Raw genomic sequence first — 20,180 nt, 5'->3', positions numbered from 1 at the left:
TGATGTTCAGTGTCCATGGCACGAAATCTCAGATTTACAGGCTAGAATAAAACTATTTCTGTCCTATGAACTGAATAATGGTTCAGTTCCTCTCTCCCTTCCTCTCTCAAAATCAAAAACAAAATATTTTTTTATGGTCAGTATGTTTCCTTTGTTAGACTAGTGCTTGTCAAATTGGACTAATTCTCAGAATCACTTGAAGAACTTTCAAAACACACACTACTTACCAGACCCCATACAAGACTCATTCATCAGAACCTCCAGGTTAAGGAGGATCCATGCAAGAGTGATAATTATCCTGTTTCAAAATCCCTACGTGGGACAATATCTAGTTAATTCACCATGTTCACTTTTTGCTTGGCTTCCTAGAAGCTAGTCTTGCAACATTTTTTCTTGGAATTCAGTTCTTGAATATAATTATTCTTTTTCCCATTTTATTGTCTCATTTAGTATGTTTTTAATGAATTTCAACTTCAAAGGAATATCCTTTGGACCATCACATTTCATGCAATAGCATTTAAACCTAAAATAAATGAGTTATTAGGATTATAGAGTGAAAGAATATTGTGAGCATAAAAGTCTCATCATTCAGATTATATGGAGACTTCATAGAAATTATTGTTTGAAAAGCACACTGAAAATCATTGCTGTTAAATGCAATATACATAAGTTCTTGGTCCCCTTTATTCCCTTTGCCATGGGAACCCCCAAGACTGGATACATTGATCTCCTTTCTTGTTATTCACCACCTCAAAGACCTAACCACGTTAGTGGTGTTAACCATTACCACCATGCTGAATAATTTCCAGATGTGTGCTTGAGCTGGAACCATTCACCAAAACCCCAGGCCTAAATCTTTTGCTATCTGCAGGAATTCTTCATTTGGCCGTCTCCCAAAGTCCAGACATCAATGTGAAGAAACTCAATACATCTAAAACCAACTCTTTTCTTATTCTACAATTTTATATTCCTAATTACCACCCTTCCCAACTCACCATTTGAATAAATAGTGTCACCATTATCCCATGCCCGAAGCTGCATTGGTCCTGAATCACTCCTATTTCTTTTAATCCCCACTCCACTTAGCAGAGCAATATTTACACTACAGTTTGAGGATGTGGATTCAATTTGACAACCAAAGAAAATGCTGGTGGGTATGAGTGATGCTCAGAAGGATTGATAAATTGCCTAGGAAATGTGAGTGGCTTGCTTCACAGGGACAAAGGCTAACATTTGTCTTAGTCTCGGGGACTTATCCCATTCTCTTTCCTTCCCTGAGCCAGTGCTCATTTCCCCAATTACTAGTAATTGAATTCTGTATACATGGTCTATTCCTGTTTCCATTTGTCATGGTGGTGGTGATAGCAAAAGTTTAGTAATAATATTCCTCATCTGTAGAAAAGAAATGATAGTAATTCAATTTGTTATTATGAGTATTAAGTGTTCATAGTGTTTAGTACAACCCTTTGCACCCAGTAAATACTAGTTGTTATTATTTAGTCATTGTCGTCAACAATATATTCACATATTCCTCTATGATTATTTCACTTTGACTTGTACCATTTAAGCTCCAAAAAATACCATCTTTTTTCTTTAATAAATTCTTACCATAACTTTATAAGATTAAATTCAGCCCTGACTGGTTTGGCTCAGTGGATAGAGCATCGGCCTGTGGACTGAAAGGTCCCAGGTACGATTCCAGCCAAGGGCATGTACCTTGCTTGCGGGCACATCCCCAGTAGGAGGTGTACAAGAGGCAGCTGATCGATATTTCTCTCTCATCGATGTTTCTAACTCTCTATCCCTCTCTCTTCCTCTCTGTAAAAAATCAATAAGATATATATTTTTTAAAAAAGATTAAATTCACATTCTTCACCTTGGGAGTTAAAATTCAATAGTTGTAAAATCCTAAACAAGTTATTTTACAGAGCCTCCGTTTCCTTATTTGAAATAGGGATAACATGTTCCAGGTTAATATAAGGTTAAAATTACTAATATATATCAACAGTGCTTGGGGGACCTCAAAGAATTGCCTACATGTTAGCTTTTTCATTTGTGCTGTAAGCTTTGTCTTGGGCTGATGCAATCAAGAAAACAGCTCCAAAGAATCTTTGGCCACCACCCTAAGACCTTGATTCTACTAGGCAATGAGCCATACATCATTTTTTGATGGCTACAAGATATCAGCTCAGTTCAACCAGTTACAAATTCCCTGAGGCATAAGACCTTCTAATTATAGAAGCCATTTACGAAAGCATTTTGCACAGAATGATGCAAAAAGAGAATGATTCATTCTCCTCAGGTGAAAGTGATGTACTGCGTGCTTCCTGGCAGCTGGAAGTGCCCAGCTGCCTTTTGAAGCATCCCCAAATAAGCTGCTGTGTCCAGCATGTGCCAACCCCCCAGGAAATGCTGACGCATTTTAGGACCCTCTTGAAAGCATAACAAATTCAAACTAAGACCCCTTCCTCCTTCTGTGTCTGCTGAGGTTATTTCAGATATCCACCCCACCATACATCTCCATAGCTCTTGGTCGTTGCCTCAAATACAAGTCACTCCACCCATCTATTATGCTCATTCACTTGTGTTCATGCTACTGTCGATTTTTTTACCTCCTCTGATCCAACCGCCTCCTGCTCTTCCTCTACATCCAGAACCTGTCCACCAGATGGTTCATGTTCTTATTTACCCCAAACCCCTTCCTCCACAACTTCTGGTAATAGACTCGCCCTACCCATAGGGAAAAGCATGTGACTAAAGTGGGCCACCAAGGTTGATCCGGACATGATCAAGCAACCAAGCCAACCTAGTCTGTCTTTCCTGGGTATTGTTCTGATAGAACCTCAAGTGACCGTATTCTCTGCCATGTAAATAACAACTATTTACAATAAGGAAAAATGAGAACAAACTGAAACAAAGAAAGAAACAAGAGGGATGTAGAAATAGTCCTACTCTTCCTGTGAGTGGCCTGAGGCGACCTCTGAAAATGGTTCGCTATTCACTTGACCCAGAAAACTTTACAAACACTCATGAAACTACCCAGGCCATCAAGGGTATGCATATCCCAAAAGCCACCAGGCATCTAAAGGATGTCACTTTACAGAAGCATCGTGTGCCATTCTGTCATTATAGTGGTGGAGTTGGTAGGTGTGCCCAGGCCAAACAGTGGGGCTGGACGCAGGGCCAGTGGCCCAAAAAGAGTGCTGAATTTTTGCTGCACATGCTTAAAAATGCAGAGAATATGCTGGACTTAAGGGTGTAGATGTAGATTCTCTGGTCATTGAGCACATCCAGGTGAACAAAGCTCCCAAGATGCCGTGTAGAACCTGTACAGAGCTCATGGGCCAATTACCCGTTACCTGAGCTTTCCCTGCCACATTGAGATGATCCTTACTGCAAAAAGAACAGATTGTTCCTAAACCGAAAGAGTGGTTACCACAGCCCAATAGAGAGCTATGGAGATGGTGCCTAACAGAAGAGGGCAAGCATGCAGGGTAGCAGCTTGCAGTGCCTGACTGAGCACATCAGCGGTACAAAGACTTACCGTTTCTGCTCAGCGTACTGGAGCTGCCCACTGGGCCGGCCAGAACTTTGCTACACAGTCTGAAGCTCTTCCTGCCCAGTCCTCCTTCCTTCCTTTCACAGATGTCAGACCTGTGCTATAGTCTGAAGGCTTTCCCTGCTGACTCCTCTTCCCTTTGTATTTCACAAATGTTATTGTCGATAAATCTCTTACGATTCTAAGTCTGTTTTGGCATCTGTTTCCTGCGAAACCCAATTAGACAACCACACGTCTTCTGTCTTGCCAAATACAAATGATCACCCCAGGTCCTAGGCCTGACCAGAGTATGGTAGGTTATGCGGCTGAAAGACCAGTGGGGATATTTTCTCATCAAAGAGTGAAAAATAATTAATTTTAAGGTATGAAAAAGTCAATTTTAGTTTAAAAACTCAACTTCAATGGAACAATTAACTTCCAAGTGACCTAGAACCCTTCCATTGCACCCTTCACCAAGCAAGTCTTGAAAACACCCATCACATCAGCGATTATTTGTCTATTATCTGTCTTTCATTCCAGGCATATGAGTTTCAAGAACAAAGACTCTTTCTTTTGGGGATAATAAAAATGTTCTAAAGTTTAGATTATTGTGATGGCTGCACAACTTTGTAATACACTAAACCATCAAATTGTGTACCTAAAATAGGCGAACTATGTGATATAAATTATAGCTCAAAGCTATTAAAACATTTAATTGAATTATAAGAGAGCAGTCAGTAAAGGTTTCAAAGAGGTCACACATGTTTGAGATTTAGAGGAATGGGTAGGAGCAGTTCTCAACCTTCTGGCCCTTTAAATACCGTTCCTCATGTTGTGACCCAACCATAAAACTATTTTTGTTTCTTCTTCATAACTGTAATGTTGCTACTGTTATGAATTGTAAATATCTGATATGCAGGATAGTCTTAGGCGACCCCTATGAAAGGGTCGTTCGACCGCCAAAGGGGTCGCTACCCACAGGTTGAGAACCGCTGGGTAGGAGTGTCCTGGGGGAAGAGGAGAAAGCATTCTGGACAGAAGCAGTAGACGCATAGCCAGGGGAGAGCGCATGCTGAACAGTGTGTGAAGTCAGTAATGCTGGTACTAGGAGATTGGGGCCTATCCAGGCAGGGTTTGAGCCTGAGTAAGCAGGGGCCAAATCATCATGGGCTAGTCATGGGGGAAACCACCAAAAACTTTGAGCTTATTTGAAGCATCATTCTAATGTAAAAACTGGAAGGTGATTTGGAGGTGAATGAAACCAGTAATCATTTGACCAGAAAGGAGGAACACAATAACAGCTAATATTTGCAGAGCCCTAACCCTCTACTAAGCACTTTCCTTGAATCATCTATTTAGTTGCTAAAGTAGGCACTTACAGTAATCTTTTTATAGATGATATCCAGGTGGCTTGCTCCCTCACCTCCTTGAGGTCTTCAGGCAAATGCAACTTCCCAACACTGTCCCTATTCCCTTGCTTTATTTTTCTCTGGAACCCTCATCTCAGTTTAACATGTCCTACTTTTAAAATCTTGTTTAAAGATTCCCCACCGGGTGACTGAAAGCCCATCAGAACAGGTTAATTTGTATTTTTCGTTCAGTTCTGTATCCCCAGTGCCTAGCTACCCAATAAATATTCTTTGAATGCATAAATGAATGCATAAATGAATGCGGAAATCAAGACTCAGAGTTTACGTAACTTGTTCATGATCACACAGATAATAAGTGGCAGAATTCTGGTTCAAAAACCCGCATTCTTAGCCCAGCCAATGTGTCTTAGTGGTTGAGGGCCGACCTATGAACCAGGAGGAGGTCACCATTGGATTCCCGGGTTGTAGCGGTGATTCTCTCATCATATCTCTCTCCCTCTCTGAAAAAAAAATTTACATATATATAGATAGAAAGATAGATAGATAGATAAATTTGTTGTTTTTTTAAAGAAGTGACACTCAACAAGGAAGCAGGCACTGACAACCCAGCCCAAGGTAGCCAGGAGGGCGGGAAAGCATGCCTGCGGCCCTGCCCGCCACAACACGTGGCTGTCAGCGCCCGGGCTGGGGATTTAGCCTGTTCACTCTGCTCGGGAAGTTTGTGCCTCCACCCCTGGTCTGGCGCGGAGCAGGGGTGGCACGTTGCTTGGAGCAGGCTTCTGCCCTCGCCGGCCGGTACTGCCGGCCTCCGGTCGCCAGGCGGCGCTGTGGGCTGACAGGGGCGACCGCGGCACAGGCGAGCGCCGCCTCCCTGCTGCGCATGCTCGTCCCGCCGTGGGCTCGCTTTTTTTCTTTTTTTTTTTTTCCGGGCGGCCCCGGCGGCTGCGTACTGGCTGTGGGATGGGAAGTGAAGCCCCAGCGAGCGGCCGCGGCGGGGCTGTGAGGAGCAGCCAGGGGGAGGCGGCGGCGGCGGCTGGTCGGTGAGCAGCGGGAAGACCGGAGCCGGGCGGAGCACCTGCAGCGCGGGCGGCGGCTTCACCATGGCGATTCGCAGGAAGAGCACCAAGAGCCCCCCGATCCTGAGCCACGAATTCATCCTGCAGAATCACGCGGACATCGTCTCCTGTGTGGCGATGGTCTTCCTGCTGGGGCTCATGTTCGAGGTGAGCCCGCCCCGCGCCCCAACCGCCCGGGCGCCTGGGGTCGCGGGGGGGAGGTGCCGGCCCCCCGGGGTGCGGGCCTGGGGCCGCGGGGCCTGGCCGGGGTCCGCCGCGCCGCCCCCCGCCGCGGACGCGCTGCCCTCCCTCCCCTCCCCTCCCCTCCCCTCCAGCCGCCGCCGCCCCCCGCGCCGCGCAGTTCCTGGTTCCCGCGGAGGGTTACGTGGCAGCCGGCGAGGGGCCGAGGCGGCGGGGGCGGCCCAGCGCTGCCGAGCTGGCTCCGGCGGGGGCGGGGGGCGGGCTCGGGGCTGGCCGGCCTGGCGGCGGGCGCTCCCGGGCGAGGGCTGGGGGGACGTGGAGGCCAGGCCTGGGGGGGGGGGGGCGGAGGCCGCGGGGGCTTGGGGGGTCCCGGCGGCCCCGAGTGTGGGGGTGAATGAGAACCCACGGAGCCGGGCGTGTGCTGCCCACGGGCGGGGCGGCGGCCGCGGGGCCGGACCGAGGGTGGCCGTTCTCCGCTCCGGGGCCGGCAGAGTCGCCAGCCGGTGACCCAACTTTCTGCCCCGCCGCTGGCTTTCTCCGTAAAGAAGCCAGAGCTGGTCCCGACAGCGGGGCCGTGAGCCGCAGGGCCGAGGGGCCGGGCGGTTGCTGTGGTTCCCGGCGGCGGGAGAGGCTGCAGGTGCCGGGAGGGTGTGCGTTCCTTCCCTCCCCCGGCCCCGGGGCGGAGGGCTCGCCGACAGCTGTTGCCTGTGGGTGATGCGCTCGCGCCCCAGTGCACACGCCAATCCCCTCCCTTCTCTCCCTTTTGTATTTTTCTCCAAAGCCCCTGCTGCCCTGTCCCATGTACTTATCTTATTTATTGACCCCCCGGAAGGTAAGGGCCGACGGCGTGTCCCATTTCCAGGGCCCGGAATAGGGCCTGGGTGTAGCAGCTGCTGAACTATTTGTTGAATGAGGGACGTTACGAATTCTTGGGGAAAAAACAAAAAAACTAGTGGAACGAGGCTGCCAGTGACCAGAGGATGAGTGAAATTTTTCAATGTAGTCCATCTAGGCTTTTAAATGTTGTTATCGGGTAACTTAATACGTAGTTTAATTTATGTTTGCTTTTCTTCAAATGGGCTATTCGAAGTCTGAATGTAGATGTTTTTAAGTTCCTGGCGGTGTCACTGATTTCCGCGTAGTCTGTTGCGGAGGAGGGAGTAGGTGCAGAGGAAGGAGAGGTGGAAGGGAGCTCGCTCCGCTGCAGGCTGGGCCCTGGGCCCGCGCTGCTTACCTGCTCGGTGACCCAGGGCCCAGCCCGGTTCCGCTCCGAGTCAGGACAGCACATCACCTGTGCTGCTCTCACAGCGAGGGTGCCAGGGTCCCATAGTGTGGTGTGAAGGCGCCATACGAGTACCGTGTGAATGCATGACGTTATTAAAAGTGCAGTGCTCGGCATTTGTACTCCCTTTCTCAATTTTCTGTTTATTTGTACTTTCTGCTTTGTTATTAGAGGTAATACTTTTGTGGTCTGGCCGGGTAGCTCAGTTGGTGAGAGCGTTGTCCCAAAACACCAAGGTTGCCAATACAATCCCCAGTCAAGGCACATACAAGAGTCAACCAAGGAATGTATAAATAAATGCAGCAGCAAATTGATATCTCTCTCTCTCTCCTTCTCTCCCACTCTCTCCTAAAATCAAAAAAAAAAGAAATATTTTTCAAAAAAGAAATACTACTTTGTATAAATTCCTCATAATCCATCTCCATATGGTAAGAATTCCTCACTTGAGCCCAGCCGGCATAGCTCAGTGGTTGAGCGTCAACCTATGATCCAGAAGGTCACGGTTCGATTCCGGTCAGGGCACATGCCCAGGTTGCAGGTTTGATCCCCAGTGTGGGGTGTGCAGGAGGCAGCGGATCAATGATTCTCTTTCATCATTGATGTTTCTCTCTCTCCCTCTCCCTTCCTCTCTAAAATCAATAAAAATATTTTTTTAAAAAAAGAATTCCTCACTTTAAAGATGTAATATAGGAGTACTGTTAACTGCAAGGTATGTTTACAATGCTTTGAATTAAATGGAATATAAATCAGGAATACTGACCCTTAGAAAAGGCTAACTTTGCTTTTATGTAAGATATTTCACATTGTCTTATCACAATTCTAGGGAAATTCACCATCTGTACCTTGTCTCGTGTGTTAATGATTTTTTTAACAGTGAGTGGTTTTTTTGCCCTTATGTAAATATGTAAAATTTGTACAGCTAAATAGATACAACAATGATCTAAAAAGTTTCTAGGGTAAGTTCAAAAGAACATTAAAGTGGTATACAGGAAAGGGAAGTTTGTGCAAGTTGTACATTTTTCTTACCATATGTTACAGTTTTAGGATTTGAAAGCATGTTATCTACATACAAGGAAAAATTGACCAGGTTAGTTTTGCTATTTTAAAATAATTGCTTATAGCCCTGGCCAGGTAGCTCAGTTGGCTAGAACATTGTCCCATCCATCAAGATTTTGGGTTCCATCCCTGACTAGGGCACATACACACATACAAGGAGAAACCAATGAATGCATAAGTAAGTGAAACAACAAATCGATGTTTCTCTTCCTCTCTTCCTTTCCCTCGCCCTCTTTCTAAAATCAATAAATTGAAAATAAGTAAATAAAAAATAAAAAACTGCAGATAAATCTCCAAGTTAACAATTATAGAATGACAGTAATTGTGCTAGAATAATAGAAAAGTCGATGTTTTTGCAGTAGAGCTAAGCCTTTTGTGTGACTATATTGAGGACATGTCAGGATTTATGGTGAAATTGACAAAGCAATAATAGATACTATATTACTAGCCAAAATGTAGAATCAATATAGAAATACTATCGAAGCATAGATGCTAGAGCTTAAGGGTTCCATGTTCAAGTTAGAGCTTTACAGCTTGCAAACTGGATGGCCTAAGCTTTAGGTCCTAAGGCATGTCCTTTAACTTCTCAGAATTATTTCCTTCTCTGTAAAATGGGGCTCGTTGACAAACTCAGAGAATAAAATTACTATGTGTAATGCCTATCTAGTTCAGTGGCATACAAGAGACATGCCATAAGTGGTAGCTGTTATTATCCTATCTAATAAAAGAGAAACATGGTAATTGGCATACGACCGCTACCCTTCCCATTGGCTAATCAGCGAGATATGCAAATTAACTGGCAGCCAAAATGGCGGCCGGCGGCCAGGCAGCTTGACACTAACATGAGGCTTGCTTGCTTCAGTGACGGAGGACTCCAACGTTCCCCCCTGCCACTGCAGGCCTCTGAGCTGGCAGTTTGAAACATAGTTACAAAAATAGAAGCTAAACAAAACCCCAGAAACCAGCTTTCAGCTAGCCGGGGATCTCAGACCTGGAGTTATACATTGTTTCAATTGTAGAACCGAAACAAACCAGATACCTGCTTTCAGGAGCGGAGGCCTAAGAGCTGGAGCCTCAGAGCTAAAGCTGGCTCAGAATAAATTTTAAAAAAGGAGCAGTTGGGAGCTTCAGTCCCAGCCTGAAAACAGCCCTCAGCCCCTCACCCAGGCTGGCCAGGCATCCCAGTGGGGACCCCCACCCTGAAGGGTGTGTGACCAGCTGCAAACAGCCATCATCCCCTCATCCAGGCTGGCCAGGCACCCCAGTGGGGACCCCCACCCTGATCCGGGACACCCTTCAGGGCAAACCAGCCAGCCCCCACCCATGCACCAGGCCTCTATTCTATATAGTAAAAGGGTAATATGCCTCCCAGCACCGGGATCAGCGGAGCCACGAGGTCTCCCGGCACCGGGATCAGCGTGACGGGGCAGCGCCCAAACCCCCTGATCGGCCCTGCTCTGTGCCTGATAGGGGGGAGCTCCCCAACCTCCTGATTGCCCTGCGGCTCTGTGTGTGACAGGGTGCGGTGCCCCAACCCCCCCACCCCACGGGCCCTGCTCTGTGTGTGATGGGATAGAGCCATAACCTCCCCATCGGCCCTGCCCTGAGTGTGACAGTGGCGGCACCCCAACCCCCTGATCGTCCCTGCTCTGTGGGTGATAGAGGGCGGTGCCCCAACCCCCTGATCCGCCCTGCTCTGTGTGTGACAGGGGTGAGCTCCCCAACCCCCTGATGGGCCCTGCTCTGTGCGTGACAGGGGGGAGCTCCCCAACCCCCTGATTGGCCCTGCTCTGTGCATGACGGGGTGGCGCCGCAACCTCCCCATCGACCCTGCCTTGAGTGTGACAGGGGACGGTGCCCCAACCCCCCAATCGGCCCTACCCTGAGTGTGACTGAGGGTGGCATCGCAACCTCCCAATCCGCCCTGCTCTGTGCATGACAGGGGGCGGTGCCCCAATTCCCCAATCGGCCCTGCTCTGAGCCCGACCAGGGGCTGCACCTAGGGATTAGGCCTGCCCTCTGCCACCCGGGAGCAGGCCTAAGCCAGCAGGTCGTTATCTCCCTAGGGGTCCCAGACTGTGAGAGGGCACAGGCCGGGCTGAGGGACCCCCCCCCTTCCCCCAGAGTGCACAGATTTTTGTGCACCGGGCCTCTAGTTCCTTAGATATTTATCAAAGTGGGAAGATACAAGACAGCATTTTTATGTGAGAGAAGGGTCCAACCATTAGTATTTAAAGATGATACAGGGTTGGGCAAAAGTAGGTTTACAGTTGTTCCTATGGAAAATAATACAAGAATAAACTTGTGTTTTATGTCTCACAACTGCAAACCTACTTTGGCCCCACCTGTATATACTGAAAAGAGTGATGGAGTATTAGTATGTTTGGGGGAAATGTAAGACTTTAATTTCCAGGAAACTTTGTGATATCAAAAATTGCTTATGAAATTTGAAATCATGTTTTTAGTATAGTCAGCATCTGTCCACATAATGCAAATTATGGTCTATAATTTGTGGCTTCGTATTTGAGTTAGGAAAGTTTGAACAGTTGAAAAATGTAAGGATACGTGGGAAGCTTTCTGAAAGTGAAGCTAGAGAAGAGTTGTGGGTTTCCAAGAGGAATATTTTCTTCTGGAAGGGAGTTACTTTCCAGGTGTTCCGGAGTCTAGGGTTGTGTGGGCCGTGCAGGAGTGGGGGACATTTACAGTTACAACCACCTTGGAATAGTTTTTGGAGGTTTATTTTTAAGCATGACTTGTCTTAATACCAACATTTTCTTTCCTTTTTTTTTTTTTTTTTTTTTTTTTTTTAAGAACCTAATTTTATATAAGCTGGTGGGAAAGTGGAATTTGGTATTCAGGAATTGTCCTTTTATCTTTCAGGCACCCAGTCAATGTAATAGTCACACCAACCTCTAACAAGTACAAAATACTAACCCCTCTGTATAACAAAAAGAAAAAAATACATTATGCTCCACTGGCAGCTACTTTAAGAAATATATGATAGTTTTGATGTTGCATCCAACATAGAATTAAACAATTCATTAGAGTTTGTGGTAATCTATTTAAGATATATCTGAATAAGTCATTTATTTTTTCTTGTAAATGGTGAATGGTGCTGTAAATGTCCAGAATTGCCATAAATGCAGTAATTTTACTTTTTAATCATTATATATTTCTGTAGTATATTTTATTCCAGGCTAATTTGTCTTACTATTAATTAATTGTAAAATTAGTTTAAAGCATTGCTGGCTGTAGTGTGTGGCTTAGGGGGCCTAGAAATGGTTCAGAATGTGATGACTGGTTTAATTTTCTAGAAACTTTTTGGGGGTATGTAGTTTGTATTTTTTCTATTATTCTACTTTAAATATATATATTAGAGAGGAAGGGAGAGGAAGAGAGAGAAAAAAACATCAATGATGAGAGATAATTATTGATTGGCCCCCACTGGGGATCAAGCCCACAACCCAGACATGTGCACTTGACCGGGAGTCAAACCATAACCTCCTGGTTCATAGGTTGACACTCAACCACTGAGCCACCCTGGCCAGGCTGCTGCTGCTGCTTCTACTTAATGTCACATGATGAACTAGCTGAAGACCAGACTTTAATTTTATTTGGAAGCCTAGCATAAAAGGATAATCTAATTTGTTTTTGCTTTTGGTATTTGATATTCAATTAATCTTTGAAGAATTTCACTTGTCATTTGTAAGGGCCTCTTAAAAAGTTGTCTTGTCTATGTAGCCGTGACCTCATATGCTAAACTAGAAATGGGGGTGTGAGTGTGTGTTTTACGTGTTTATGTTTATATATATGAAAGTCTAAACAAAGATATTAAAAAATGAAGTTTAGTAATCAATCAACTTTATTAAAAAGTATAGCATGAAAGCAGTGTTACCCAGGAAATTCGTGCCATCACTCTGCTCTAATGCATCCATGTGAATGATTCAAAATATAACAAGCCTTACTGGCTTTTTCTATTCAAGTGACCTTTATATTTCTACCAGAGTTAAGTGACTCACTTTGGTGTCATATCCTGGGCTTTATCACACAGACCTGCTTATTTCCAGATCCTGAATTTTAGTGTAGCAGAGGCTCAGCCACAACTTACCTGTTCACCTTCATTCTGCTTCTCATTTGCCCGCTCTCCAGCCAGTCCGAGCTTCCATAGTCCCTTGGCCCCTTTCCTTTTCTCCAGTTTGTTAGCCCCTCATTGCTTTGCTTTCTCTGCAGACTTGAACTACTTATCCACACTCTCCCTCAGCTTCGTGTCCCTCCTGGTCTTTCTCTCCATTCATCCTGCATAGCCAACCATCTTCCCAGCCTGCCATCTGCCTTTCCTGTGCCTCCCCATTTGTGGATTGCTAAAAATTGCCAGAGAAAGGCATACACTCATGTTGCCCCCCCACAAGCTCAGTCTCTCTCATCATAAAAACAATATAAATCCTGACCTGGCATCTGTCACTAGGTACCACTGTGTTCTTCTGTTCCTCAGTTCACTGTGATTGGCTTTCGCTCTCATTACTTTGTTGAGACGACTCAAGCCATGACCACAACTTCTAAGATTGTCTGTTCCATTGCACTCTTTTCCCGCCACGTGTTCTTTGAAACTTTGACTTCATTAACCACACCTTTTTGAAATGTTTCCCCCTTGGCTTTTGGGGCATCAAGCTCTCTTCATTCTCTTTCTGCCTCTTTGATCATTTCTTATTTTGCCACCAGCTTTTTCTGTGCCCACTCCACAGTCTGATGTCCTATTTGTCTATGAATACTGTACTCTGTCCGTAGATGATTTAGGTACTTTCAACAACTTCAATTACTACCTGTAAATAGAGATGCCCAAGTCTTTAAGCTAGCATCTCCCTGCAGAGTTCCAGGCTTAGGCTTTAGCTGCCTGCAGAAATCTAAGTTTATCTAGAACTCAGTTTCTTCTCTTTTTCCTCAAACCTGCTGTTCCTTCTGTATTCCACATTTTTATTAATACCATTACTTTTCACTTAGGCTATAAGCATCAATACATAATCATTGACTCTTGCTTACCAAGCCTTATTCTGCTTCGCAAGTCCCACTTCTATCCCACTACCACTGCCTTAGTTCGGGCCTTATTGTCTTTCATGTGCTCTCTTACAGAAGTTTTATACTTGACTTGCATACTTACTCCAGATTATATTGTATCTAGTATGTATATGTATATGTATGTATATATATAAAAGCCTAAGTGACCATTCGACCATCTGACCGGTAGCTATGACATGCACTGACCACCAGGGGGCAGACGCTCAACGCAGGAGCTGTTGAGCTGCGGTGACTTGGCAGCTGTGGTTCTTGGCAGACGCACCCGGAACCAGAGAGGAGGGAGCCTGATTCTGGGGTGCATTGCCCAAGAACCGCCCTCTCACAATCCAGGACCCCTCGGAGGGGGCGCGGGGGGGTGGGGGGGGGAGCTCAGAGAGCCAGTTTCATCCGATCCCCGCAGGCCAGGCTGAGGGACCCCACTGGTCCACGAATCCATGCACCGGCCTCTAGTTCAGTAATATTGATCCATCACCTAATATGTGCCAGGCCTCATGCTAGTCTCTAGCATATGATGATGAGCAGAATCAGGCATGGTCCCAGCTCTTACGGGGCTTACTTTCTAATGAGTGAGACAGAAATTGTTAATATAATTACACCAAGAGTATGTGTTTTGAAAGGAAGACAGTTCTCTGAGATAATCTAACAAAGGAAATGACCTGCTCTAAGGGACGGGACAGGCTTCCTTGAAAAGGTGTGACGGAACTAGGATCTGAAGGGTGAAGGTTTCCTAGCAGTTTTAGGTAGAGCTGCACAGACCCTGTGATAGGAGGAATGCCACAGACAAGAGAACAGGAGGAAATGGTCAGAGATGAGGCTGGATGCTGGAGGCCGAGGGGAGGGGTCAGATCATGGATTGTTGTTTGGGGATTGGAGATTTTGTTCATCTGACAAAGAACAGGAATCTAGTGAAGGATTTTCGGGTGGAGGGTGCCCATGGGGAGATGTGTTAACATGATCAGAAGATGATTCTGGTTGCAGTGTGGAGTCTGGGTCCAAGGAGACTTGAGAAACCACTTAGTAAGCCACAGCCAGCTACTAAAAAGCACATAGGAACTTCCCTCTCCTCAAAATTCTCCAGTCTAAAATAAAACCTAAACTTACTTAGATCAAGGAACAAGGTCCTTTCTAGCACTGATAGCTTGTCTAGGTTTTTCTACCACTTCTGATGTGTGCCCATGCCAGGCCTGTGTTTATTGCTATTTGACTTTTGCACTTTCTGTCTCTTCTGCCTACACTGCCCTCTTCATCCCCCTCGTCAGTTTATTTTCCAACGAGACAACTCCCTCACCCTCACCACATCCTCTCAGAAACCTTTCCAGAACATGCCTCATTCCCCACCCAAGAAAAAAACAAAAACCAAAACAGTTTGTTTATTCTGAATATCCATTGGCACTGATGCTATAGTATTATAATAATTTTGTCTTCCTGGCCCAACTAAGCTCGTAGTCATCAAGGATTGTATCATTCACCTTTGTTTTATTTTTTGTCTGGTACCTATAAATATTCAGTAAGCATTCAGTATTTCTCTTCTGACCGCTTTACTTTTACCAGTAGTTGGGTCAGTTAAATATTTATTGACCACTTAGTTATGCCAGGTGTGTGGGAGATCAACACACATACACCACAAACACTTTGATCCTTGTCATGGCTACTGTGTTCCCATTTCTTTTAATTTACATTAACTTTTTTTTTCTTGCTAAGACCTGTGTGTTCATTAGTCTCTAGAGTAGAGAAACTATCTTTCAAATCACCATTTAGTGGATCTGCAGAGAGTATTTCTTTTGAACTCTTGAAGTTAGGAGTGAATTACACAATCTCATGTGAACTGCAGAATGCTCTTAATGTGAGATCCCATCCTCAATTCCTTGGTGATCAAGAATTCCATTTGTGCCTCTCAGGGTGCCGCAGGAACTAGGGTGCCCTTGGTTCTTAGATTTGGGGACAGAAGCTGTAATATTTTCCCCCTGATCAACTATTGATAGGTCACAAATTGACTTGATCTTTTTTTTTTTCTTTCTAGATATCAGCAAAAGTTGCTATCATTTTTGTTACTCTTCAGTACAATGTTACCCTCCCTGCAACAGGTAAGTAGTTTTCTTTTAGAATTGTCTACTTAAGTAGAAAGGTTCACTTGGACAAACTGGGAAATTTCTGGGAACACTAGGTTCTTCATTAATTTTTCACAAGTCTCATTCATGATTAGACTGAACATTATTTTGATATTTTTGTAATGTAAGATCTGATGTTTTTGGCTGACTTCACCCTATGTACTATATGGAAATCAGTTTTTATGTGTTTAGTGTTTGTTGTACATTTTTGTAAATGAGCTTGAAATTCTGTCAAAGAACATTTTTTTTTTTTGCCTTCTCTTCCCTTTAGCATAGATATTTTACATTTGTTTAAAATATCATTGTTCAACCAAGGTTTCTGAAGGCACAATGTTTAGTTTCAGTTTTCCCAACCAGTGAGTTATGATTTAGACCTATAATAACAATCCTTTTAAGCCTCTTTTATTTTCAGCTTTTTTGTCGTGCTCTACCTATAACATTATTTCAATTAGGATGTCAGTAAGCTCTAGGGGTAATTTGGTAATAGCACCCAAACTATACTTTTAGGTTTCATTTCAAAAAGGTTTTTCTAAATTATGCTATGTGAAAATCAAGTTGTTACTGGAAGTTGATTGTAGTTGAAAACAGTAATATAACTAACTAGCATGGGGGAGGAATGGGATATTCAGTTCATAAAATATTAACATATTCAGGCAGTAAACTTGCCATGAATTTCTCTAATTAAAATGTAAGATGAGCCCTAGCCGGTTTGGTTCAGTGGATAGAGTGTTGGCCTGCGGACTGAAGGGTCCTAGTTTGATTCCGGCCAAGGGCACATGCCTGGGTAGTGGGCTCGATCCCCAGTTGGGAGCGTGCAGGAGGCAGCCGATCAATGATTCTCTCTCATCATTGATGTTTCTATCTCTCTATCCTTCTCTCTTCCTCTCTGAAATCAATAAAAATATATTTAAAAATAAAATAAAATGTAAGATGAATTATGTAACATTGAGTTGGGTTTTTCCCATTATATATAGTTTTGTAAATATTTGACTTAGTGATTTAGATATCAGATAACTGAGAACCACAAAGTTGTTTTGAAATTTGAATAAGCCAGAGAAAAATGAAGTACTTTACCAACTCCTAAGTATTTGATTAAGCTTTGTTCTAAACAATTACAGCAATTTCAAGGATTAAAAACAATTTTAAGAAGCAGTGTATAGATCAAAACTAAATCAAATACAGGTTAAATCTCTTTTTCCTTCAGAATCATAATGAGATGTCTAGTTGGAAAGTAGAGGTAGAAAGTAGAAAATTTCAAAAGTTCTTTAAAAATACAGGCAAATGGGCTAAGTGTAACCTAATCTCTACGCCTGGGATAATGTCAATTTTACAGTCTTCCCAAGGAGTTGAGTGTGGCCACCCCCCTCCTGTTTTTTGGTTTTTGATGGCTGTGACTAACATAACATGTGTCAAGTCTTTGTAAGTAATTTTTGAAGCTTTCAATTCCTAGATATCTCCTCAATTTTCATTGTTGCCATGACTCAAGATGTCCAAAAGCAAATTACCATGATGTTTCTGTAGTACTTATTTATTAGGTTAATCATCTTTTGTTTGTTTCCATAACTATGTTGTACTTAGTGCTGTTTTTATAATCTCATGTATATTTTTGTGTATGTGTGTCCTGTCCTTTTTGGCCTTCAGAAGAACAAGCTACTGAATCAGCATCTTTTTATTACTATGGTATCAAAGATTTGGCTACAATTTTCTTCTACATGCTAGTGGCGATAATTGTTCATGCCATAATTCAAGAGTATGTGTTGGATGTAAGTATACAATCTTAGAAATCTATACTTCGTAAAATACTCGCTCTCCATACTATGATTGTCATGTTAAATATATTTTATAATCTTAATTATTGATTGTTTTTATTTTTAGAAAATTAACAGGCGAATGCACTTCTCCAAAACGAAACACAGCAAGTTTAATGAATCTGGTCAGCTTAGTGCATTCTACCTCTTTTCTTGTATTTGGGGCACATTCATTCTCGTATCTGTAAGTATATACTATACTTACATTTTCATTTCTTAAAGTATTTACATTATATACCCAGAACAGAAAATGAAATCCTGTTCTATTTTTTAATGTAAGCAAACCCTAAACCTTAGAAAATCCCTCTTCTATTGCTATATAAGATTAGGTATTCTACTAGTGAACTAATGTAAAGCAAGTTTCATGGATAAGTCTCTCTTAGTTTTTATACAGCAAAAATTCTAAACCATGTTTAATGCTTGAGAAAGCCTTATTTGCAGGCATTTGAATGTTATTTTATATCTTGTAGTCATTTTCAGGCATCTCTGTATTAGCACAAAGGGTAAGATGTCAGTGATACCTATGCTAGGTTACATTAGTTGTAATGTTTCTAGCCATTTCCTCCTTTAAAAACAGTTCAGATATTTTCCAAGCAACTTAAATTGTTGATTAGCTATGCAGTTAAGGCAATCTAAACCTTTAAATGTATCATTCTAACTAATGAGGGGGAAAGCGGTATCAACCGTAGTATTAGTACTCCTGAGTTAACGTATTTTTTAGTTTGTCAGGACACATAATTTTTTAACTACCATGTTAGAGATAAATAAATAGGCAAAGTGAATTTTATCTTGAAGATTTGTTTTAAAAACTAAAAGTGATAAACAAAAACAAAGTGTTATATTTCATTGGGAAAAAATTCTTTTTAAAGATGGTTCACTTTAGATTTTTTTTCCTTATGCAACAATTCTCACTGACTAGATATGGTTATCTAAGAAAAAGATTTGGTGGCTATGTGGACATAATCTATAAAACTTGGCAGCACCTTGATCTTCCATCTCCTGGCTACCTCTTTCCCGAAACCCTCTGATTACCCAAGATAAATCCATCTCTCCCGCAGCTATTGTACCTCTGTTATGGACTATTTCTGTTTTTTGGGTTCGTTGATGTTTGTTTGCATACATTCATTTTTTACTCTACTGGACTGAAAGAGTTTAGAAGGCCAAGAATTATGTCTTATTTGACTTCAAACATCCATTGATTTTCACTTCACTAAAGTAAGCAATTCAGCTGAGTTGACAAAACTAAAACAACGGAAGAGTTTGACTTTGGGGGCTCTTTAGAACTTGACATAGGGAGTTTGAGAAATGAAAATATTGTCTTATTCTCCAAGAAGTTTGCATTATACTAATAGACTAATTTTTATATCTTCTTTCTTAGGAAAACTACATCTCAGACCCGACTATCTTGTGGAGGTCTTATCCCCCTAACCTGATGACGTAAGTTATTTCTAGCAGGCTTTTCTTAATTAAGGACCATGATCATGTCATTTTTAAGCAGAATTCATTCTTAATCTCTTTAAAACTTTAGGTGAATGCATATAATAGTATGTCTTTGGCAGGCCTGCTGCCATAGGAAAAAAATTCCTGTGTGCTTTTTTCATGAATGTAATCTTTTCAGTATGTTTGTTAGCTTGAGAATTCTGATTATAACAGTCTCTAATTTAGTACTCGTGTCCCTTTCTTCTCCCTCATCCTTTCTCCTCTTTCCTGCCCCATCTTCTCCATAGGTTTGCTCTTTTTCTTTGCCTCAGATTCTTCACTCTTTCACTCTTTTATTCTCTTACACTATAAGCTTGAGAGTGGGAATTGTTTCTTTCTAGCCCCCAAGGTTTCTATATGGTGCTTTAAGAAGCTTATTGGCTACAAAGGCATTCAACTATATTATTCATTCTTCAAGCTAAGCTCTAGAACAACTATTCCAGATCTTTCTCGTACTTAGCCTGTATTATTTTTTGCTTTTCTGAATTTGTCATTGTGATGTATAATATTTTATGTAGTATCTATATATTGTTGTGTCATTTATGTAAGTCTTACATTGTGCCCATGCCCACCAAGACTATGTGCCTTGACAGCAGGAGAAACTCTGTTTATTCTCTGTCCTCTGTCATGCTGGGCTGTAGGTGCTTATCACCTAGACTTGGAGAAAAGATGTGAAGGGAATGCCATGGCCAGGCATGTCTTCATATCTTCAAGGCCAGCAGTAATGTCCACTCTGCTGAATCATTGTAACTTTTTAAAGTTATATCAATTCAATGAACTTTTATAGAATGGGTTATAAACATCATATTTATGTGGGACTGTATTTCTTCCCTCCCCCCTCCCTGGAAATTATTTCACATTAGCTTTGAGGTTTCTGTTTTAGACTCTGGAGGAGAAGAAGGGAGAATAGAGAGAGCAGAAGGGACTAGAGGGTACAGTGTAAAGAGACTAGTGATTCCAGACTGATTAGAATATATCTCTCGGGGAACCTTCTTTGCATTATTGCTCTTTTTAATCCTGGTTGACCTCCATTTATTTGGGACTCTAAGTGTTCCATCCAGGTAGAGTTACCATATTTCACTAAGAGAAAAGCCAGGGGATATTTGAAATTGGGATTATTCTAATTTCAGGTGATTTTTAATCTGTGTGCCTTTGCTTTTATGTCAGTCTTGTGCCTTTCCCACTTCCCTTTTAATTTTATTTATTTCAG

At 42.9% G+C, this 20,180-nt stretch overlaps 1 protein-coding gene across 2 annotated transcripts in view; it reads left to right on the top strand.

Moving 5' to 3' along the window:
* The first annotated feature begins 5,827 nt into the window (after positions 1-5,827).
* TRAM1 (translocation associated membrane protein 1) overlaps positions 5,828-20,180 on the top strand; it is a 28,183-nt gene continuing 13,830 nt past the window's right edge. Inside the window, exons 1-5 of one of the 2 annotated variants that reach the window (XM_036338505.1) lie at positions 5,828-6,131; positions 15,596-15,659; positions 17,328-17,446; positions 17,559-17,675; positions 18,870-18,928. In XM_036338505.1, coding sequence (XP_036194398.1) covers positions 6,009-6,131; positions 15,596-15,659; positions 17,328-17,446; positions 17,559-17,675; positions 18,870-18,928 — 482 coding nt within the window. In that variant the 5' untranslated portion in view covers positions 5,828-6,008. Of the gene's footprint in view, positions 6,132-15,595; positions 15,660-17,324; positions 17,447-17,558; positions 17,676-18,869; positions 18,929-20,180 lie in introns of both variants that reach the window. The other variant, XM_036338504.1, reaches the window with a different exon arrangement.

Source organism: Myotis myotis, unplaced genomic scaffold, assembly GCF_014108235.1.
Source record: "Myotis myotis isolate mMyoMyo1 unplaced genomic scaffold, mMyoMyo1.p scaffold_m19_p_16, whole genome shotgun sequence".
NCBI lineage: Eukaryota > Metazoa > Chordata > Mammalia > Chiroptera > Vespertilionidae > Myotis > Myotis myotis.
Note: the sequence above shows the minus strand (reverse complement) of the source record. Positions and strands in the feature narration are given on the sequence as shown.